Here is a 23,218-nt window from a genome sequence, read left to right as displayed (position 1 = left end):
TAATATTGAAATTCATTCCTTATCTGCCTCTGGTTTAATTACTTCAGGGGTGTAGTTCTTTTAATTTTGCTTACATAAATGAAGCTGTGTTGAGGGTTGCTGCCAGTGCTCAAAGCACGTGGAGTTTGTGGCAAAAACAGCCTCATAGAGGAGTTTTTTCTGGACCTGCTGACAGATCTGATTTATTAATTATTGCAATATTAATTTTGTAACTTTCTAGGAGGATTTCAAGTCAGGGTTCTAATTCTGTGCTGTGAAATGACAGGACAGAATGTTGTCAAATCCAGCTGGTGGCTGGTCACCAGTGGTGTCCCCCAGGGGTCTGTGCTGGGTCCAGTCCTGTTTAACACCTTTATTGATGATTTAGATGAGGGGATTGAGTCCATCAGCAGCAAATTTGCTGCTGACACCAAGTTGGGAGGGAGTGTCGAGCTGCTGGAAGGCAGGAGGGCTCTGCAGAGGGATCTGGAGAGACTGGAGAGATGGGCTGATTGCAATGGGATGGAGTTCAACAAGGCCAAGTGCAGGTCCTGCCCTTTGGCCACCCCAAGCCCTGCAGCGCTCCAGGCTGGGCACAGAGTGGCTGGAGAGCAGCCAGGCAGAGGGACCTGGGGGGACTGAGGGACAGGAAGCTCAACAGGAGCCACCACTGTACCCAGGTGGCCAAGAAGGCCAATGGGATCCTGGCCTGGATCCAAAGTAGCGTGGCCAGCAGGCCCAGGGCAGTGACCCTTCCCCTGGACTCTGCCTTGGGGAGGCCACACCTTGAGTGTTGTGTTCAGTTCTGGGCCCCTCAGTTGAGGCAAGAGATTGAGGGGCTGGAGCGGGGCCAGAGAAGAGCAACGAGGCTGGAGAAGGGACTGGATGTGGCTCTGAGTGTCCTCTGAAACACCTCCAGGGACAGAGAATCCAACATGTCTTGATCCAACCCCACTGTGATCACCAGCCCAGGGCACAGAGTGCCAGAGTGATCCCAGTGGGGTTGGGTCAAGGGTTGGACTTGGTGATCTCAGAGGTCTCTTCCAACACAACTGAGAAGAGCAACGAGGCTGGAGAAGGGACTGGAGCACAAGTGCTGTGGGGAGAGGCTGAGGGAGCTGGGGGTGTTCAGCCTGGAGAAGAGGAGGCTCAGAGGTGACCTCAGCACTGTCTGGAACTGCCTGAAGGGAAGTTGTGGCCAGGTGGGGGTTGGTCTCTTCTCCCAGGCACTCAGCAATAGGACAAGGGGGCACGATGGGCTCAAGCTCTGCCAGGGGAAATTGAAGTTGGAGATGAGAAAGAAATTCTTTGCAGAGAGAGTGCTCAGGGATTGGAATGGGCTGCCCAGAGAGGGGGTGGATTCCCCATCCCTGGAGGTTTTTCAGCTGAGCTTGGCCGTGGCACTGAGTGCCCTGATCTGGTAAAGGGACTGGAGTTGGACCAAGGGTTGGACTTGATGATCTGGGAGGGCTTTTCCAACCCAATCCATTCTGGGATTCTGTGACTTGGGACTAGCACTGAATCTTTATTATGTTTTTGCATCTTGCTCCATTATTCAAACCTATATGGGAAATACAATTTTGGGTATATTTATAGTGGTGCCTTTGAACCAGGTCTGCAAAAACTTGCCATGAGCAGGAATAATTCAGAAGTTGTTTTTTCTGTAGGTTTTGTTGCTGTGGCAGGAAAGAATCACTTCTTTGATAAGAACAAATAAATTTTATTAATATTGTATTAAGAATAAATTTAATAAGAGTACATTTAATAAGAATAAATTTAATAAGAATAAATACGAATAAGAGTAATTTTTAAATGAGAATAAGAATAAAGAATAAATTTTTAGTAAGAATCAGAATAAAGAAGAATAAATTTTTAGTAAGAATAAGAAGAAATAAGAATGAATTTTTAGTAAGAATAAGAAGAAATAAGAATAAATTTTTAGTAAGAATAAGAAGAAATAAGAATAAATTTTTAGTAAGAATATGAAGAAATAAGTAAATCTTTAGTAAGATAAGAAGAAATAAGAATGAATTTTTAGTAAGCATAAGAATAAAGAAGAATAAATTTTTAGTAAGAATAAGAAAAAATAATAAATTTTAGTAAGAATAAGAATAAATAAGAATAAATTTTTAGTAATAATAAGAAGAAATAAGAATAAATTTTTAGTAAGAGAAGAAGAAATAAGAATAATTTTTTAGTAAGAATAAGAAGAAATAAGACTAAATTTTAAGTAAGAATAAGGAGAAATAAGAATAAATTTTTAATAAGAATAAGAATAAGTTTTTACTAAGAATAAGAATAAATAAGAATAAATTTAATAAGAATAAACTTTTCTTAAGAATCACTTAGGCAGAGATAAAATGGATGTCCCTGCCCAGGAGCTTTAAGGTCCTTTCCAACCCAAACCATTCAGGGACTTTTATGATTCTGTGGTTCTAAAAGCAAATTAAAGTTCAAACTTACCTTTGTGGGGAAGTGCCATAATTTAAAAATCAAATGCCAAGCACCAGTTCTGAATTTTTAATACTCTTTTTACACAGCGACTGCTCAGTTACAACTTTAAATTCTATTTTTTAACCCAATTCCACTGTTCAGAATTAGTTCCCTGGTGTGTTTATTAATTCACATTTCTATTGTGCATTTTTCTTTGCTGAGGATTTGCTGTGGTGGGGTCACTGTTGGAAATGAGTATTTTTTTGGGGCTATCCCTTGAGCTGTGGCTTAATATTTTAGGCTGTGGAATTATTTCCTCTTTCCACTTTAATATGGTTGGAGTTCCAGGAAGTGGTGCCAGTGGAATGATCCCCCTTTTCCTCCAGTGAACCCCCACTATTTGTGTATTCAAATTAATTACTGCCATAAAGTCACCCCCACTATTTGTGTATTCAAATTAATTACTGACATAAAGTCACTCATGAGCAGAGCAGCCTTTTCACAGGAGGGACCTCAGCCTGACACCGAAGGGGTAATTTTAGGGTCAGTGTTGACTCAATTGGGACTTTTTCTTTTTTTTTCTTTTTTTTTTTTGTGTCTCTCCTGTGAGAGGAGGAGAGGAAATAACTTCCTATTCCCGGAAAAGCAAAGGCAAACACTTGCTGTGAGCTCTGCAGGGTGAGCTCATGGGGACAGGGAAGGGTTTTCCTCCTCCAACCTCCATTTATTATCAGATTAACTGCCTGGTATTGTGTAGAGGGGAGAAATGATCTCTTAGTTTGCAGTTTTCCTTTGCTTTCCTTTATTACTGTGAATGGTTTCACCTGAAAGGAATTTTGGAGATTTCTATCAGGAACTTGTAGTGGCTCAGTGGTTTGGTTAAAATAAAATGACTTGTACAGAAACAAAGGGCCCAGAGAGTGCTGGTGAACAGGGCAGTGTCCAGCTGGTCACCAGTGGTGTCCCCAGGGGTCTGTGCTGGGTCCAGTCCTGTTTAACATCTTTAGTGATGATTTAGATGAGGGGATTGAGTCCATCAGCAGCAAATTTGCTGCTGCCACCAAGTTGGGAGGGAGTGTCGAGCTGCTGGAAGGCAGGAGGGCTCTGCAGAGGGATCTGGAGAGACTGGAGAGATGGGCTGATTGCAATGGGATGGAGTTCAACAAGGCCAAGTGCAGGTCCTGCCCTTTGGCCACCCCAAGCCCTGCAGCGCTCCAGGCTGGGCACAGAGTGGCTGGAGAGCAGCCAGGCAGAGGGACCTGGGGGGACTGAGGGACAGGAAGCTCAACAGGAGCCACCAGTGTGCCCAGGTGGCCAAGAAGGCCAAGGGGATCCTGGCCTGGATCCAAACTAGCGTGGCCAGCAGGCCCAGGGCAGTGACCCTTCCCCTGGACTCTGCCTTGGGGAGGCCACACCTTGAGTGTTGTGTTCAGTTCTGGGCCCCTCAGTTGAGGCAAGAGATTGAGGGGCTGGAGCGGGGCCAGAGAAGAGCAACGAGGCTGGAGAAGGGACTGGATGTGGCTCTGAGTGTCCTCTGAAACACCTCCAGGGACAGAGAATCCAACATGTCTTGATCCAACCCCACTGTGATCACCAGCCCAGGGCACAGAGTGCCAGAGTGATCCCAGTGGGGTTGGATCAAGGGTTGGACTTGGTGATCTCAGAGGTCTCTTCCAACCCAACTGAGAAGAGCAACGAGGCTGGAGAAGGGAGTGGAGCACAAGTGCTGTGGGGAGAGGCTGAGGGAGCTGGGGGTGTTCAGCCTGGAGAAGAGGAGGCTCAGAGGTGACCTCAGCACTGTCTGGAACTGCCTGAAGGGAAGTTGTGGCCAGCTGGGGGTTGGTCTCTTCTCCCAGGCACTCAGCAATAGGACAAGGGGGCACGATGGGCTCAAGCTCTGCCAGGGGAAATTGAAGTTGGAGAGCAGAAAGAAATTCTTTGCAGAGAGAGTGCTCAGGGATTGGAATGGGCTGCCCAGAGAGGGGGTGGATTCCCCATCCCTGGAGGTTTTTCAGCTGAGCTTGGCCGTGGCACTGAGTGCCATGATCTGGTAAAGGGACTGGAGTTGGACCAAGGGTTGGACTTGATGATCTCGGAGGGCTTTTCCAACCCAATCCATTCTATGATTCTTCCAGCCTTGGCTCCATTCCTGGGAGGTGTACCTGAGCTGGGGAGCTGCTGCTCCACTCCTGGACTGGGGAGGGATTTGTTCTGGGTCTTGTGATCTCTGCAGGTTTAAGATGTTTCTGGGCACTGGGGATGGGGAATGTTGTTGCTTTAACAGCCCCAAAGGCAGCACAGAGTCCTTCCTTCTCCTTCCCTGGGTGTGTTTATACAACATGAAAGCTCTCTGTGGTAGCTGAGGAAATCTGCCTTTTTTGGGCTTGTGTTAGGACTGTTCTGAAGTGCTTTGTGCCCGATTGTTTGCATTATTTTGCTTTCAAAGCAGTAAACTTTGGCAAATGTGATACCCATCCTCCATTTAGATTTGGGATCATCCAGTCCAGCTACAACACTGTGAACATTAAACTGTTTGTTGTGTGTTTCAGACTCATTCTGGTTAAAGAAAAAAGCCTTTCTGATCTGGGTGCTGATGGAGCCACAGCACTTGCTGTGTTGGCTGTAACACTTCTTGATGTCAGGAGTGTTTTCCTGCACAATTTGCCTGAGGAAATGTTGAGACCATTGTTTCTTAATAGACATTGTTCCAGAGTGTAATAAAGGTGAATCAGAGACCTTGGCTTTGTTGTTGGAGCTGAGAGTGAGGATGTTCTGCTGTTTAAGGCCAAGACCAAAGTGGGAATTTAGTTCCTCAAGCCTTGAATTGTGCCAGCTCTGCATTAAGAGTTTGGGTGGAAGGGGCTGGGTGTATGAGAGGTGTGTGGAGATGTCCAGACACAAGTTGCATTTGCTGTGGAATGTGGAATTCTGCTCTACAAAGGGAATTTTTGCAGCCCTGGTAACACTTCTGTGCTGATCCTCCTTCCAGGACCTGAGTAATGTTGGAGTAATCTGAGAGTTGGTGATGGTGCCACAGCAGAAAGATGTAAGGGCAGGATTTTAGCCTGGAGAAGAGGAGGCTCAGAGGTGACCTCAGCACTGTCTGGAACTGCCTGAAGGGAAGTTGTGGCCAGGTGGGGGTTGGTCTCTTCTCCCAGGCACTCAGCAATAGGACAAGGGGGCACGATGGGCTCAAGCTCTGCCAGGGGAAATTGAAGTTGGAGATGAGAAAGAAATTCTTTGCAGAGAGAGTGCTCAGGGATTGGAATGGGCTGCCCAGAGAGGGGGTGGATTCCCCATCCCTGGAGGTTTTTCAGCTGAGCTTGGCCGTGGCACTGAGTGCCATGATCTGGTAAAGGGACTGGAGTTGGACCAAGGGTTGGACTTGATGATCCTGGAGGTCTTTTCCAACCCAATCCATTCTGTGATTCTGTGGATGTGGCACTGAGTGAGAATCCACCATGCCTTGATCCAACCCCACTGTGATCACCAGCCCAGGGCACGGAGTGGTTCAGTATTTTCAAATGCAGGAGGGTTCAATATTTTCACATATTGGGTGGATGGTTCAATAATTTCAAATAGAGGATGGTTCAATATTTCAAATTCAGGATAGTTCAATAATTTCAACTATTGGGTGGATAGTTCAATATTTTCATATATAGGGTGGATGGTTCAGTATCCAAATTCAGGATAGTTCAATATTTTCAAATATTGGATGGTTCAATATTTTCAAACACAGGAGGGTTCAATAATTTCAAATAATGGTTCAATAATTTCAAATACAGGGGGGGGTTCAATATTTTGAAATATTGGGTTGTTGTTTCAATATTTTCAAATATAGGATGGTTCAATAATTTCAAATACAGGATGAGTCATTCAATATTTTCATATATAGGGTGGATGGTTCAGTATCCAAATACAGGATGGTTCAGGATTTTCAAATAGAAGTTGGTTCAATATTTTCAAATAGAAGATGGTTCAATATTTTCAAATATTGGGTGGATGGTTCAGGATTTTCAAATAGAAGATGGTTCAATATTTCCAAATACAGGATGGTTGAATAATTTCAAATACAGAATGATTCAATGTTTTCAAATCCTGGCTGGTTCAGCTTGAGACACCTCAACAGACTCATCACTGGGAAATCAAAGGTTCTGGTTTCATTTTTTCCTTTCAGACCATCAGCTCTGCTCCAGCTGCTCTGGGGAGAAGCTTTTCTGTCGTGTTTCTTGACTCTTAAAGCTTTAAATCTTTTATTTTTCTGCCATGGATTTTAACTTGACAGGAAAATAGAGCAGCTGGAACATGAACTGCTGTTCCTGGGAGCATTAATTGCTCTGGTGGGGACTTGGCTTTGGCTCAGAGTGACAGGAAAGGGCTGAATTCTGACAACTCCAAGTGTTGACCACGTTGGGATTTTTATTTTCATAAACCTTTCTCACTGTTGGAATTATTTCTGTATTAATTAGGAGTCCTCCTTTTGGGCACTCACTCAGCTGGGTGGGGGATTTGATGCCTTGTTTTTAGTGCACTCATGCATGGGGATACTCAGAAATTGAGTTTAACTTGTGAGCCACATCCTGGTGTGTTTGACAGAATGTAAGACAAAGTATTTCTTCAAAATCTTTATTTTGAAGAAATCCTTGAAGGTAAATAGAATCATAGGATAGAATCCTAGAATGGATTGGGTTGGAAAAGCCCTCTGAGATCATCAAGTCCAACCCTTGGTCCAACTCCAGTCCCTTTACCAGATCATGGCACTCAGTGCCACGGCCAAGCTCAGCTGAAAAACCTGCAGGGATGGGGAATCCACCCCCTCTCTGGGCAGCCCATTCCAATGCCAGTTGGGTCATTTGGGGGTTTGCAGACCCTGGGAAGGGAATTTGGAGCAGGAATATTCCTGCTGTCCTAGGGCTGGATCTGTGTTCAGGCTGTGGGATGAGCTGTGTGTCCATCCCCATCCCATCCCAGTCCATCCTAGTCTGTTCCCATCCCATCCCATCCCATCCCAGTCTGCTCCCTTCTCTTCCCCTTCCCCTTCCCCTTCCCCTTCCCCTTCCCCTTCCCCTTCCCCTTCCCCTTCCCCTTCCCCTTCCCCTTCCCCTTCCCCTTCCCCTTCCCCTTCCCCTTCCCCTTCCCCTTCCCCTTCCCCTTCCCCTTCCCCTTCCCTTCCCCCCTTTCCCATCCCCATCCCAGTGCCCCTTCCTGGCTCTGCAGTGAGCAGGGGAAGGCAGGAGCTAATTGGCAGTGCTGAGACATAGAACAGGATCACTTCATGAATTTATGGAATGTCTTCCAGCTTTATATACAAGATTATTCACATAAGAGCAATGGAGAAGTTACTCTTAGGGCTGTGAGTCTCAAGGAAAGCTGTCAATTATTCTCAGTCTCCTCCTGCAGCAGCATAAAAACCCCCCACTGAAGTGGCTGAACATTTATTCTGCTTTGCTTTAAACTTGCAAATTTAAGGGGGCTTCAATTTAGTGGGATTTTTTTTTTTTTTAGTTTGTTTGTTTGCTGACAAATGAGCTGTGTCTGGATTTCCTTCCACTTGGTGGTTCTCAGATGAGATTTCCCAACCAGTGGCTTGGTGGAGGCTGGGACACAATTTCTGCAGCACAAATAATAAATAAAAGAATAAAAGAGCTGCTCTGGTGTTTTTTTCAGTGAGGTACAAGAGACATTTTTTGTGGCTTTTTGTTGCTATAAGTGTGTGATGACAGAGCAAAGGGCCAAGCAGTGAGCCCTGAATTTAGTGCTGGAACCCTCCTGGGAGTTGTGTTTGGGGAAGGAGGGAGTGGAAAATCAATCCCTGCAAGGAGGTGGCAGGACTTGAGCAGGAGAACCTGCAGGGGTGAAGGGAAATATTTGGAATTAACTCCTTCAATAGTGTGTTCCATGTGACGTGTGGCAAAGGGGAGTTTGGCAAGTGGTGAGAGGGAAGAGTCAAGTGACTGAAATGAGTGTTGGGAACAGAATTAAAAGCAGGAATATTCCCTTTTTAATTGAGAGGATTGCCTGGTGCTCACACAGTGGGAAGTGATGGGTGTGCCCCTGGCGTGGCATTTTTGTGGGCACAGAGGGGGCTGAGGACGTGCTGCTCAATTCCCCTCTGCCTTTTGGTGTCTTTCAGGAGCTGCAGTGGATGGAGGAGGACACTTTTTCCTAGAGATTTAACTCATCTAAACACATCAAGGTAGGGGAATTTTTCCTTCTTACAGTCCTCTTTTAATTATTTAATTTAATTAATTGAATCATGTAATTGTTTCAGTAGAATTGCAGCTGCCTTCTGTTGTTCCTTTGTTGCTCAGTGATCACTGGAATTGGAACATGGATATTATCTCATATATCAGTGTTAGCAATTTAGAGAAAAAGGTGGAAGAGTTTTCCCAGATTAGTGTTGGATCATTCTCCTCCTACTGAAGGTGATCAGCAGGAAAACTGGTGTAATAAATAGATTTTACATCATTTAGTGAGTTCATTCTAAGCAAAATATTGATATTTCTGTAATAGTGGCACTGCATTGTGTAGAAATGGACTTTGGTGTCTTAATTTCTCAGGGTTTTTTTTATATAAAATCCAAACTATTCTGTGTCCTGAGAAAATTCCAAAGCAGTTTAATTAGACTGAACTAAATATGAGTTTAATTAGACTCAGCTTGTGCAGGACTGGGCCACCTTTTGTTTCAAGCTTTAATACCTGTTCATGTGGTTGTGGATGGAGGAAACTACAAATAATATTTCCAACCCAAAGCAATAAATTCAGGCTGTTCTGAGCAGCACAGAAGGCACTGAAACCTCTGCAGAGGAGCTGCTGAAGGTGCAGTGGTGGCCCTGCTGCCTCCTCTGTGCTTGTCCCTGTTCTCCACAGCTCCATCACTGACCCTGCACATGGAGGCTGGAAATGTCCCTCAGGAATTGAGGCTGTGCCATTAATCCAGAATTAGAAACCAGGTTATCCAAAGTGACAAAGCCCTTTGCAAAATTAAATTGTCTTCCTTTCAAGGTCACCACAGATTTCATGTTGAAGAGAGAACTTGGTCTGGCTTTTGGCTTTGTCCATTCTGTCTGTGGTGTTTCTGATCTTATTTTAAAGAGGTGGTTGATCCCAACACTCAAAACTGTTGCTGGAGAAATCACAGAATCATAGAATGAGTTGGGTTGGGAGAGACCTGTGAGATCATCAAGTCCAACCCTTGATCCAACCCCACTGTGATCACCAGCCCAGGGCACAGAGTGCCCTGGGCTGGTGATCACAGTAGGGTTGGATCAAGATGTGGTGGATTCTCACTCAGTGCCACATCCATAGAATCACAAATGGATTGTGTTGGAAAAACCCTCCGAGATCATCAAGTCCAACCCTTGGTCCAACTCCAGTCCCTTTACCAGATCATGGCACTCAGTGCCACAGCCAAGCTCAGTTGAAAAACCTCCAGGGATGGGGAATCCACCCCCTCTCTGGGCAGCCCATTCCAATCCCTGAGCACTCTCTCTGCAAAGAATTTCTTTCTCATCTCCAACTTCAATTTCCCCTGGCAGAGCTTGAGCCCATCGTGCCCCCTTGTCCTATTGCTGAGTGCCTGGGAGAAGAGACCAGCCCCCACCTGGCCACAACTTCCCTTCAGGCAGTTCCAGACAGTGCTGAGGTCACCTCTGAGCCTCCTCTTCTCCAGGCTGAACACCCCCAGCTCCCTCAGCCTCTCCCCACAGCACTTGTGCTCCAGTCCCTTCTCCAGCCTCGTTGCTCTTCTCAGTTGGGTTGGAAGAAACCTCTGAGATCACCAAGTCCAACCCTTGACCCAACCCTACTGTGATCACCAGCCCAGGGCACAGAGTGGGACTCAATCCCCTCATCCAAATCATCAATAAAGATGTTAAACAGGACTGGACCCAGCACAGACCCCTGGGGGACACCACTGGTGACCAGCTGGACACTGCCCCATTCACCAGCACTCTCTGGGCCCTCCAGCTCCTGACCCAGCAAAGGGTTCACTTGTCCAAACCAGCTTTTCCAGGAGTATCTTATGGGAGACAGAGTCAAAGGCCTTGCTGAAGTCTGGACAGACCCACCCACAGCCTTCCCCTCATCACCAGGTGGGTCACCTGATGGTAAACAAAGATTCTCAGCACAGGGTGGGAATAACTGACTGCAACACCACTGGAGTCAAAGGAAATCTGGATTTCAAAGCTTGGTCTGTGTGAACTTCAACACACAGAAGAAAAAGGTGGAGATCCGAAATTTCCAGGAACTTCAGGAATGAAAACAGCATTGTTGGGACCTGGCAAATATGCCAAGAACTTCTAGGATTATTTGGAAATAGGAAAACAACAAAGGAATTAAAAGGGCTAAGCCCTATCAATTAGAGGTCTTTAAGTAATTAAGGGTTTATTAAACAAAGTTCTCTAAACTAACAGGCTTTACAACAACTGAATGTGAACAAAAATGAATTGTTTGATGTTTGGTCCCTCACAAAAGGCTGAAGATTAAGAATTGTGATGAAGGGCAATCTGTGCATCAAATACTTGGACACATCCTGACTGTCTTTCCTACAGATCCTGGAACTTGTGCTCTCTCCTTTCCTCCTGGTATGTCCCTTTCTTTGCTTCTCCAACCATCTTTGATGGAAATGCATAAAAACACACCCAGAAAACACCAAAGAGCAACCCCAGTGGAAAAATGTGAGCAGCAGGAGGAGGTGACAAAGTTCCTCAAGGAAGAAGCTTCAACCTCTGCTCTCATGGGATCAAATAAAGCAGCTGATGATGCTCCAGTTAAAAATCAACTCTGGAGCAAAACATGGGAATGAAAAAAACATGGGAATGAAAACATGGGAATGGTCCCGTGTTGGTGGAGCTCCCAAAAACAGCCCAAGGGGGAATGTGGCCAAAGCTCTTTGTTGATGAGTCTGTGGTGATTATTTTTGTGCTCAAAGGTAATTCTTGGCCAGTCAGAGCTGAGAGAAGGAGGCAACACCATGTTATTATTGAAAGCCACATATTTCAGGCTGAGGAACTGCAAATTTTGGGGCTGTGCTTGGAAAACTGCACTTCCAGAGGGCTCAGAGCTTGGCCAGGAGGTCACACCAAGCAGGACCTGGAGCTGGGATAGCTCATCTTGGGGCTGTGCTGGGAAAACTGCACTTCCAGAGGGCTCAGAGCTTGGCCAGGAGGTCACACTGGGCAGCAGCTGGAGCTGGGACAGCTCATTTTGGGGTTGTGCTTGGAAAACTGCACTTCCAGAGGGCTCAGAGCTTGGCCAAGGGGTGACACTGAGCAGGACCTGGAGCTGGGAGAGCTCATTTTGGGGGATCTGCTTGGAAGACTTCCAGAGGGCTCAAAACTTGGCCAGGAGGTCACACTGAGCAGCACCTGGAGCTGGGACAGAGGCAGGAAAACACCACCAGGGAGGTGCAAACTCTTCATCCCTCAGCTCTGTGCTCCTCATCCTCTGCTAACAGACACCTTCCCTTTGGTCCAGAACAGCCACACTTGGAGTAGGAAGGATGGAGAATCAAAGCCCAACTGCCCCAAGAGAGGTGCCCCAAGAGACAAGTTTGGGTCACTCTGGATGCAGAGAACCTCAGCACTGTCACCAGCAAGCACAGAACACCAACCAACACACCCTGCAACCCCAATTCTCAATCCAAGTTTGAATTTACTCCTCTGGGGAGAAGATCATGAGGCTGGAGAAGGGACTGGAGCACAAGTGCTGTGGGGAGAGGCTGAGGGAGCTGGGGGTGTTCAGCCTGGAGAAGAGGAGGCTCAGAGGTGACCTCAGCACTGTCTGGAACTGCCTGAAGGGAAGTTGTGGCCAGGTGGGGGTTGGTCTCTTCTCCCAGGCACTCAGCAATAGGACAAGGGGGCACGATGGGCTCAAGCTCTGCCAGGGGAAATTGAAGTTGGAGATGAGAAAGAAATTCTTTGCAGAGAGAGTGCTCAGGGATTGGAATGGGCTGCCCAGAGAGGGGGTGGATTCCCCATCCCTGGAGGTTTTTCAGGTGAGCTTGGCCGTGGCACTGAGTGCCATGATCTGGTAAAGGGACTGGAGTTGGACCAAGGGTTGGACTTGATGATCTCAGAGGTCTTTTCCAACCCAATCCATTCTATGATTCTGTGATAATGCTGGTGAGGGGACTGGAGCACAAGCCCTGTGAGGAGAGACTGAGGGAGCTGGGGGTGTTCAGCCTGGAGAAGAGGAGGCTCAGGGCAGAGCTCATCACTCTCTACAACTCCCTGACAGGAGGTTGTAGCCAGGTGGGGGTTGGTCTCTTCTCCCATACAACTGTCAGTAAGACAAGAGGGCATGGCCTTAAGTCTGCCAGGGGAGGCTTAAGTTGGATATTAGAAAGAAATTCTTTGCAGAGAGAGTGCTCAGGGATTGGAATGGGCTGCCCAGAGAGGGGGTGGATTCCCCATCCCTGGAGGTTTTTCAACTGAGCTTGGCCGTGGCACTGAGTGCCATGATCTGGTAAAGGGACTGGAGTTGGACCAAGGGTTGGACTTGATGATCTCAGAGGTCTTTTCCAACCCAATCTGTTCTGTGGATGTGGCACTGAGTGAGAATCCACCACATCTTGATCCAACCCTACTGTGATCACCAGCCCAGGGCACTCTGTGCCGTGGGCTGGTGATCACAGTGGGGTTGGATCAAGGGTTGGACTTGATGATCTGGGAGGTCTTTTCCAACCCAATCCATTCTGTGATTCTATGAAAATAATACAAAAACTTGTTATTCATAAAATATTCTGTTCCAAAGGCACCAAACAGCACCAGGTTCTCTCTTTTCATGAGAGAAGCTGAACCCACCACAGCAGAAATTAATAAAAGTGTGTAATAAGTATCTTCTATTAAGATGCCACAAAAAGTAACCTTTGTGAGCATTAGTTGCCAGGATTTAACAACTTGTAAAGCCTAAATTAACATTTTGTGAACAGAAAATCTAACCTTTCATAAATTAATGAACCTCTTTCAAAGAGCATTGAAGCTTCAGGAAGGGAGAGGTAACAAGGGCTTTTTTTTTTATATACAAGTGACACATTTATAAAGCCAATTACCACAAGATGAAAGAAATGTTAAAATGAAAGGGGAACACACAACAGAGTTTGCCTTTCAAGCTTTTCCTCCAGGTGTAACTCAAATTCCGCTCACACTCCCTGGAACTGTTGCCACAAAGACTCCCCACATTCACTTTTCAAGGTTAACTTGAGCTTTAATTTTAAATTGCCCTAAAATTCAAGAGGGTGTTTTGTGATGGGGAGGACCAGAGCACATTGAGAGCCACACTTGGTGCTCCCAGGAGGGCTGAGACTGTCACAGGTTGTCACTGAGGACCAGCAGAAGCTCCTTGGTCTCCAAGATGATCAAATCCATCCATCTGCCTCCCACAAGGCTCTGCCTCATAGAATAGAATCATAGAATGGATTGGGTTGGAAAAGACCTCCCAGATCATCAAGTCCAACCCTTGGTCCAACTCCAGTCCCTTTACCAGATCATGGCACTCAGTGCCACGGCCAAGCTCAGCTGAAAAACCTCCAGAGATGGGGAATCCACCCCCTCTCTGGGCAGCCCATTCCAATGCCTGAGCACTCTCTCTGCAAAGAATTTCTTTCTCATCTCCAACTTCAATTTCCCCTGGCAGAGCTTGAGCCCATCGTGCCCCCTTGTCCTATTGCTGAGTGCCTGGGAGAAGAGACCAACCCCCACCTGGCCACAACTTCCCTTCAGGCAGTTCCAGACAGTGCTGAGGTCACCTCTGAGCCTCCTCTTCTCCAGGCTGAACACCCCCAGCTCCCTCAGCCTCTCCCCACAGCACTTGTGCTCCAGTCCCTTCTCCAGCCTCGTTGCTCTTCTCTGGCCCCGCTCCAGCCCCTCAATCTCTTGCCTCAACTGAGGGGCCCAGAACTGAACACAACACTCAAGGTGTGGCCTCCCCAAGGCAGAGTCCAGGGGAAGGGTCACTGCCCTGGGCCTGCTGGCCACGCTACTTTGGATCCAGGCCAGGATCCCCTTGGCCTTCTTGGCCACCTGGGCACACTGGTGGCTCCTGTTGAGCTTCCTGTCCCTCAGTCCCCCCAGGTCCCTCTGCCTGGCTGCTCTCCAGCCACTCTGGGCCCAGCCTGGAGCGCTGCAGGGCTTGGGGTGGCCAAAGGGCAGGACCTGCACTTGGCCTTGGTGAACTCCATCCCATTGCAATCAGCCCATATCTCCAGTCTCTCCAGATCCCTCTGCAGAGCCCTCCTGCCTTCCAGCAGCTCGACACTCCCTCCCAACTTGGTGTCAGCAGCAAATTTGCTGCTGATGGACTCAATCCCCTCATCTAAATCATCAATAAAGGTGTTAAACAGGACTGGACCCAGCACAGACCCCTGGGGGACACCACTGGTGACCAGCTGGACACAGCCCTGTTCACCAGCACTCTCTGGGCCCTCCAGCTCCTGACCCAGCAGAGGGGACACCTGTCCAAGCCATGGGCTACCAGCTGTTCCAGGAGTATCTTATGGGAGACAGAGTCAAAGGCCTTGCTGAAGTCCAGACAGACCCACCCACAGCCTTTCCCTCATCCACCAGGTGGGTCACCTGATCGTAAAAAGAGATCAGGTTGGTCAGACAGGACCTGCCCCTCCCAAACTCATTCTGGCTGGGTCTAATCCCTTGTCCACCCTGAAGGTGCTGAAAGTTTTGCATAACTTTGTTTTCTGGCAAAGGACTTAGGGGCTTTTTTTTTTCAGGAAAACACAGAAATGATCAGTCCTTTAGGAAAAGTTTCTTTTTGGGAATGGAGGGAATGTTCTCTGAGAGGTTGTGATGCCTCAGCACCTTCTCAGAGGAGATGAATAAAATGAGATTATTCCCACTGCAAACTGATAGAAGGTTGCAGATATTTTTCCTCCATTCACAGTATTTGGAGAGTGTTTGACTCCACAGTGTTCTTGACCTTCTGGTGAATGTGATGACAGTCCTGGAAAAGCAAATTATGCCTTAATTTGCTGCTGCCTGAGCCAAAATGGGAGCAAATGGGCTGTCCCTGGGCACAGCTTGGACCTCCCTCTGCAGCCACAAATTCCACCCAGGCAGAGCTGTTGAACCCCCTCCAGGCTGGCACTGGGGGGGTTATTTTTATGGTGAAATTGGGCTTTTTTCCCCCCCTCAGTTAAAGCTCTGCTGAGGTTTGTGAGCATCACAGACACCCTGACTGGGCTTTCTCCTCTGGCTGAAATTGCAGTGGGGAAAAATGCAGAAAAAAAAGTCTGCCTTTTAAATTGTTTTTGCGCACCAAAATATTTACAGCACTTTTATTTCCTACAACTCCTTTTGCAATGTTTGTCCTTTTAGGTGGATATTTTCACCATGGAGGCAAGAAAAGAACTGAAAGCTTTAAAGGGGAAATAAAATCCTTAAAAAAAAAAGTGCTTTGCACACCTGACTTGTTGCATTCCCTTCCTCCTTTTGCAGGCAGAAACTCCTGGCACAAACACAGGGATCTAATCTGGGGATATACATTTAATTTAATAACTTGGCACATTAAAGTGCCCAGAAGTTGCCAGCAGTGGCTCAGCAATATTTGGCCAACTCACTGGACATCAAACACTCTTTTGAACCAGAGCTCAGCTTTGCTAATCAGCTTTCTCTAAAGAAATGATTTTATTTTTCGTGAGGTGATCAGAGGAGAGGGAAAACAGAGGGATCAGGGTTGTCCTGCTGGTGGTAAAAGTGCAAAAAAAAAGTGCTTTGATTTTGTAGTTCTGTGTCTGACAGACAATCTCTCTCTCTATAAAAAGAAACCAAACCCATTTCTGTGGGTTGTGATAATTTGCTGTGGGGTTTTTGGAGCATGTCTGCAAACTCTGTCTTAAAATTAAGAAAACAAAGAGAGAGGTCTTGGTCATCCCAGAGGATTTAATGAGAGCTCAGGGTGAGGTTGCAGATCTCAGGCTGCCTCTTCTTCCTTTTGGGGTTTTCTGTCCTCATCTCCTCCTGCCTCTGCCTTCTCCTGCTCCAGAATCTCTTCTTGGTTGTGCATTCCATTGAAATTTAGAAGATAAAACATGGCAAAGTGTCTGGACATAAAGCAGAAGATTCTTGAGCTGCTTCTGCTCAAAAGGCTTCGTAGGGATTGGACCTTTAAATTCCCCTGTTGATGCTGGTTGGAGATTTGTGCTCACAGAACGTCCTGTTGGGTTTGGTGAAGTTCCAGATGAGAAGATAAATGGCCAGGGAAGTGCAGGAGCTCCTGGTTGCCCAGACTGGTGAGCTCTGCCCTGTGGCAGTGGAGATGTGGAGGGTCCCCCTCAGATCCTGCAGCTGGTGCTTCTGCTGGCACAGGGAATCAACCTGAGCAGCTTCTTGGGGGCTGAAAAAACACCTGATCCAGCTCCTCTTAGTGCTGGAACTCCATTTGCTGTTTAGTCCTTCTAATTCCATGAACTAACATGAATTTTGAGCTGAGGGACCTTATTCTTCAGTGGCATTTTGGCTTCCTGGCAGCTGAACACAGAAGAGCTGTGGCCACTTTAGCCCAAAGCCCCAGAAGAAGGTGGTTGTGTGTGTGAAGATGGAACCAGCAGCTGAGTTTGGTCACCTGTTGTGAGAAACTTGCTCAGGGCTTGCACTTGAGGTGCAGGATGGAGTGAGAAACCACATCAGGAGTTGCTGCTCAACCAAAGTTGGACAATCATTGAGTGGTTTGGGTTGGGAGGACTTTATAGCCCCTCCAGTGCCACCCCCTGGGCAGGGACACCTTCCACCAGCCCAGGGTGCTCAGAGCCCCATCAAAAAGGGGGTTCTGTCTTTCCATCTCCCACCTGGGATGCTTCAAAGGGGCCCTGAACTTCATCAGGAGCCCTGGGAATGAGCTGCTTGTGCCCTGGTGGTGCCAGGTGATGCCCCAGGGACTCCCAGGTGCCAAGGAAACAGCAGTTCTGCATTTGCTGTTTGATACTCCTCCATTCCTGAGTCCATCCCTGGCACACAGACAGCCCAGGTGTGTTTGTGGGGTCTGGGGAGGGAGGGGATTGGAACCTGTGGAAGTCAGGAGAGGCTGAAGCTGTGTGGTGGTTTAGAGGTGAACCTGGAGAGAAACAAACCCAACACAAAGAGATTATAAATCAGAGTTACAATTTAATAACAATATTCCAATAAATGCAATGGCACAAAGAGAAATTGGGTTTAACCCCCAAGCCCAGCAGTCTAACCCAGCCCCCTGGGGCACAAACACAGGGGGGTTTGGTGGCCCCTGTGCTGAGCCCCACGTGGTTCCCCCGAGGCCAAAGGCAAAGGAAGGGACAAACCTGTTGGTGCAGATGATGGCACAGTCTGGGCCAGAGTGGTGGCTCCTCCTGGCCAGGGGCTGCTCCTCCTCTGGAACCAATCAGTGGTTCCCCCAGTCCCCAAAGCCCAAAATTGTCTCCCCTCAGGTGCAGGTGGGAGCCCCCAGTGCCTCCCCCAGGGCAGGGAGTTCCACCCTGGGGGATCTGACTCTGGCACTCAGGGGGGATTTTGGACTCGTTGCTGGCCCCTGAGCAGAGCTGAGCCCTCAGGTGGGTGTGGAGGTGCCAAGGAGTCCCTGCAGGGCAGTTCTCCCAGCTCCTCTGCCAGGCTTCTTTCCCAGCCAGCTCCCAGCCTGAGGGCTCAGCTGTGCCCTGGGCAGCTGCTGCCAATGGGCCCTTGGGAACAGTTGCTGGGCAATGGCCCAGAGGGTTTAGAATGCCCAGCTTTGGGCACACCCACACAGGGACAAACTGGGCCCCACCTGCTCAACTGGGACAAGCTGCTCTCACCCCTCTGTGCTTTCTGGGCTTTGGGCTGTGTGTGCTCTGAGCAATGCTGGGGTGTCTCAGGAAATAAATCACACTAAAAGTGGCTTTAAATATATATATAAAGTTCTTTGAACTGGATATTATTGTAGTCATAGACTTGAAAGTATCAGATAAATGGAGAAACTCAAGGTGGCATTTCTTGATCATCTTCCAAGAAGAACCTAAAACTGTTCCAGGGCAAAATTGCCTTACTTTTTTTCTACAAGATGAACATGTTACCTGTAACTGTGGAAGATCATGTTACAATAGAGGGAAAATTGTGGTTTATTGTATGTCCTGATCAAAGACTCTTTGCAATCCTTCTGGTCTGGTTTGGAGCTGCTTTTGTTGGAGGTGTTTGGTGCTTTACCTGCTGTCATGAGCTCCGTTCCTGTCGCTGTGCCTGGTGAGCCCAGACACTCTTTCATCTTCAGCAGCACTCAGACAAGCTTTTTTTTTTCATTCCCTGAGACACACAGAGCAAGGAAAATGCAGGGATAATGTTTCTCTTGGATTTTTTTTGCATCACTTCCCCCGGCTTTGAGTGACTTGACTCCTCATGGCAATTTATTCAACTGGGAGAAGAATTTGACAGTGAAGCACGTCTGGTGTCAGCAGGATGGATGTTCTGAGCAACAGGAGGGGCAGCAGCTCCTTCTGGTGGGTTTGGCTTTAACAGGGATGGCAAATGGAGGTGCTTTGCAGAATTCTGTGTCCTCCCCACCTCGGTGTGATGGGAACTCACTCAAATATTTGCCAGAATCGGCAGGTCCTGGGAATAACCTGCATGATGGGCTTTGGGTGGGTGTTGCTTTGGGTTTAGCCCTTCTCCTGTGGTTTCCTGTGGTTCAGTTCAGAGGGTTTTTTTCTGATTTTTGTCCTGTTTTTGCAGAGTTTGGGCTGCCCCAAGTGGAACAGGAGCACCATGTTTCGAAACAGCCTCAAGATGCTTCTCACGGGAGGGAAATCCAACCGCAAGAACAGGTCCAGTGGTAAGTCCGTGTCACCCCCTGGGTGTGGGACAGGGACACCGGTGGGGCCAGCCCTCCGTGGGTGTTCTCCTCCTGTTAATGAGCAGATGGACTCAGTTAATGATCTTGCAAACTCCAAACATCATTAGGCTTCATTTGCATACCGGTGATTTGAATGTTTGGAAATTCCTGTGTATTTAGTTAAAGTGGATGTAAAACCATCACATGGTTTTACTGGGGAGATGAGTAGGGAACAAGAGAGCAGGAAGGTTCATGGTTCAGTTTTGGAAAGTAAGAAAATAAGGAGTTTTTCCCCCTCTAAAATGTCTGTGATAACTCATGGCAGTGAAATCTGCTTTATTACAGACAAAAGTGGTGATGGCAGCAGCAATTTCCTTCCTTCCTTCCTTCCTTCCTTCCTTCCTTCCTTCCTTCCTTCCTTCCTTCCTTCCTTCCTTCCTTCCTTCCTTCCTTCCTTCCTTCCTTCCTTCCTTCCTTCCTTCCTTCCTTCCTTCCTTCCTTCCTTCCTTCCTTCCTTCCTTCCTTCCTTCCTTCCTTCCTTCCTTCCTTCCTTCCTTCCTTCCTTCCTTCCTTCCTTCCTTCCTTCCTTCCTTCCTTCCTTCCTTCCTTCCTTCCTTCCTTCCTTCCTTCCTTCCTTCCTTCCTTCCTTCCTTCCTTCCTTCCTTCCTTCCTTCCTTCCTTCCTTCCTTCCTTCCTTCCTTCCTTCCTTCCTTCCTTCCTTCCTTCCTTCCTTCCTTCCTTCCTTCCTTCCTTCCTTCCTTCCTTCCTTCCTTCCTTCCTTCCTCCCTCCCTCCCTCCCTCCCTCCCTCCCTCCCTCCCTCCCTCCCTCCCTCCCTCCCTCCCTCCCTCCCTCCCTCCCTCTCCCTTCCCTTCCCTTCCCTTCCCTTCCCTCCCTCCCTCCCTTCCTCCCTCCCTCCCTCCCTCCCTCTCCCTTCCCTCTCCCTTCCCTTCCCTTCCCTTCCCTTCCCTTCCCTTCCCTTCCCTTCCCTTCCCTTCCCTTCCCTTCCCTTCCCTTCCCTTCCCTTCCCTTCCCTTCCCTTCCCTTCCCTTCCCTTCCCTTCCCTTCCCTTCCCTTCCCTTCCCTTCCCTTCCCTTCCCTTCCCTTCCCTTCCCTTCCCTTCCCTTCCCTTCCCTTCCCTTCCCTTCCCTTCCCTTCCCTTCTTTCCTCTAATTCTTAAAGAGAGAGGACTGGGAAGAGCTGGAATAAAAGGAGAAATTGCCCAAATTTAGTCATCATTTGTCAGTCTCCTTTTTGCACCATCCCAGGAAAGGAGTTTATAGTTAGAACTGGTTCATGTGTTTGATCCGTGATGGAGATTGGGGGAGATTGTAATTGTGAAGCAAAACATTACAAAAATATTGATAGGCTTGAAAAGCATTTTTATTTAACTTTGGTGGTTGTTTCCAAAAACGGAGCCTTGGCAAGCAAAGAACTTTTAATTAGCTCTTTGATTTTGGATTTTTCAAGCCATCTGGCAGCACATTTTCAATATTTTGGGATCCAGTGTTTATTTGTGCTCGTGCATCTGTGTCAATAGTGGATGTTCCTGGGAAACCAGGAGTGGGGGTGTGGGGGTACATTCAGTGGGAAAACAGCCCGTTTGCCCTTGGGTGGAGCAGGGAATGTGGATTCATCCCCTTGCAGGATCTGGCCCCACACCTGTAATGGGTGGGGAGAGTCCCGGGGGTGGTGGTTGGTCATGAGGACATTTGGATGAGAAGTTGATGCAGTTCAGCCTGATCTTCTGCCCTGTGCCCGGGTCTGTGCCTGGTTCTGTGCCCGGTGCTGTGCCCAGGTCTGTGCCTAGTTCTGTGCCCGGGTCTGTGCCTGGGTCTGATCCTGGGTCTGTGCCTGTGTCTGTGCCCGGTGCTGTGCCCGGGTCTGTGCCCAGGTCTGTGCCTGGGGCTGTGCCTGGGGCTGTGCCTGGTTGTGATCCTGGGGCTGTGCCCGGTGCTGTGCCCAGTGCTGGTCCTGGTTCTGTGCCCGGGTCTGTGTCTGGGTTTGATCCTGGGTCTGTGCCTGCTTCTGATCCTGATTCTGTGCCCAGGTCTGTGCCCGGTGCTGTGCCTGGATCTGTGCCCTGTGCTGTGCCTGGATCTGTGCCTGGTTCTGATCCCGGGTCTGGGCCTGGTTCTGATTCTGTTTCTGTGCCTGGTTGTGATCCTGGGGCTGTGCCCGGTGCTGTGCCCAGGTCTGTGCCTGGTTCTGTGCCCAGTGCAGTGCCTGGTTCTGTGACCGGGTTTGATCCTGGGTCTGTGCCTGGTTCTGGTCCTGATTCTGTGCCTGGGTCTGTGCCCGGTGCTGTGCCTGGTTCTGATCCTATTTCTGTGCCTATTTCTGTGCCTGGTTCTGATCCTGGGTCTGTGCCTGGTGCTGTGCCTGGTTCTGTGCCCAGTGCAGTTCCTGGTTCTGATCCTAGGTCTCATCCTGATTCTGATCCTGGTGCTGTGCCCGGTGCTGTGCCTGGTTCTGTGCCCAGTTCTGGTGCCCGGTGCTGTGCCCGGGTCTGTGCCTGGTTCTGATCCTGTTGCTGTGCCCAGTGCTGTGCCCGGGTCTGTGCCCGGTGCTGTGCCTGTTGCTGTGCCCAGTGCTGTGCCTGGGTCTGTGCCTGGTTCTGATCCTGTTGCTGTGCCTGTTGCTGTGCCCGGTGCTGTGCCAGGTGCTGTGCCTGGTTCTGATCCTGTTGCTGTGCCCGGTGCTGTGCCCAGTGCTGTGCCCGGTGCTGTGCCTGTTGCCGTGCCCGGTGCTGTTCCCGGTGCTGTGCCTGTTGCTGTGCCCGGTGCTGTGCCCAGTGCTGTGCCCGGTGCTGTGCCTGTTGCCGTGCCCGGTGCTGTTCCCGGTGCTGTGCCTGTTGCTGTGCCCGGTGCTGTGCCAGGTGCTGTGCCTGGTTCTGATCCTGTTGCTGTGCCCAGTGCTGTGCCTGTTGCTGTGCCCAGTGCTGTGCCCAGTGCTGTGCCCGGTGCTGTGCCCGGTGCTGTGCCCGGTGCTGTGCCAGGTGCTGTGCCAGGTTTGGTGTCTGGGGTGGGTCTCAGCAGAACCAACTCAAGCCTTGCCCATGCCCAGCTCAGCAAAGCTGTTTGTGCTTTGGTGAGTGGCAGTGCCAGTGCTGCCCCCCGGATCTCAGAGCTTCCTCCTCTGCCTTTGGGCACAGCACGAGCAGAGATGGGTTTGCTTTTCATACCTGGAAAAACGACGCCGGGATCTCACAGCTGAGGTTGCCTCTAGTGCCTGTGCTGGATGGTTAATTTACTGCAATTCTGCCTTTGCTACAAGTTGCTTTAGTGAGAATTCTGTGACGTTCTTCAGGGCAGGAGGGGGAGTAGGAGGTGCTCAGGTTTGTTATGGTAACAGTGACTAAATGGAAAACATCCCTCCACTGGAAAACAATTTTTCAGATCGTCCTGTCAAGCTGTAGATGAATTCATTGCTGTCTAGATTTTAAAAAAGAAATATATTTAATAATTAATAAATTTTTGCAACACAGTAAGAAAACAATAATCCCTAAGTCCTCCCTGTACCTGTCTGTGTTCCTGCAGTTTTATAAGCCTCAAATTTGCTTTATTTATTTGCTTTGCAATTCTGGCAAATTACAAATTTGATACTTTAAAAAAGGAGAGAACTTTACCTTATAGCAAATAGAAGGCATTTGTCACCCTGTCACTGACAGGATCTTGAGGAATCTCAGAAAATCCCAGCAAGGTTTGGGTAGGAAGGACCTCAAAGCCCATCCAGTGCCACCCCTGCCATGGGCAGGGACACCTCCCACCAGTTAAAGAGAATGGAACATCTGGAGCAGCTGCTGGAGAAGGAACATTTCCTGGGAGGGTGGGGAGAGGTGGGGATGGAATTCCCAGAGAAGCTGTGGCTGCCCCAGCCCTGGGAGTGTCCCAGGCCAGGTTGGACAGGGCTTGGAGCACCCTGGGCTGGTGGGAGGTGTCCCTGCCCATGGCAGGGGTGGGATCCTTAAGTTTCCGTCCATGCCAAACCATTCTGGAATCCTGTGATTCCATGGAGTTGTTG

The 23,218-nt window shown here is 48.6% G+C and overlaps 1 protein-coding gene across 5 annotated transcripts in view; it reads left to right on the top strand.

The window, feature by feature from the left end:
* Positions 1-23,218, top strand: part of TANC2 (tetratricopeptide repeat, ankyrin repeat and coiled-coil containing 2) — a 216,432-nt gene that overhangs the window by 21,052 nt on the left and 172,162 nt on the right. For all 5 annotated transcript variants that reach the window (XR_011699673.1, XM_071577333.1, XM_071577335.1 and 2 more), the window contains exons 2-3: positions 8,546-8,608; positions 19,098-19,197. Coding sequence is in view for 4 of the 5 variants with exons in the window: in XM_071577333.1 (XP_071433434.1) it covers positions 19,131-19,197 (67 nt within the window). In the remaining variant the exon portion in view is untranslated. The remainder of the gene's footprint in view (positions 1-8,545; positions 8,609-19,097; positions 19,198-23,218) is intronic.

Source organism: Pithys albifrons, chromosome 25 (genome assembly GCF_047495875.1).
Source record: "Pithys albifrons albifrons isolate INPA30051 chromosome 25, PitAlb_v1, whole genome shotgun sequence".
Lineage (NCBI taxonomy): Eukaryota > Metazoa > Chordata > Aves > Passeriformes > Thamnophilidae > Pithys > Pithys albifrons.
Note: the sequence above shows the minus strand (reverse complement) of the source record. Positions and strands in the feature narration are given on the sequence as shown.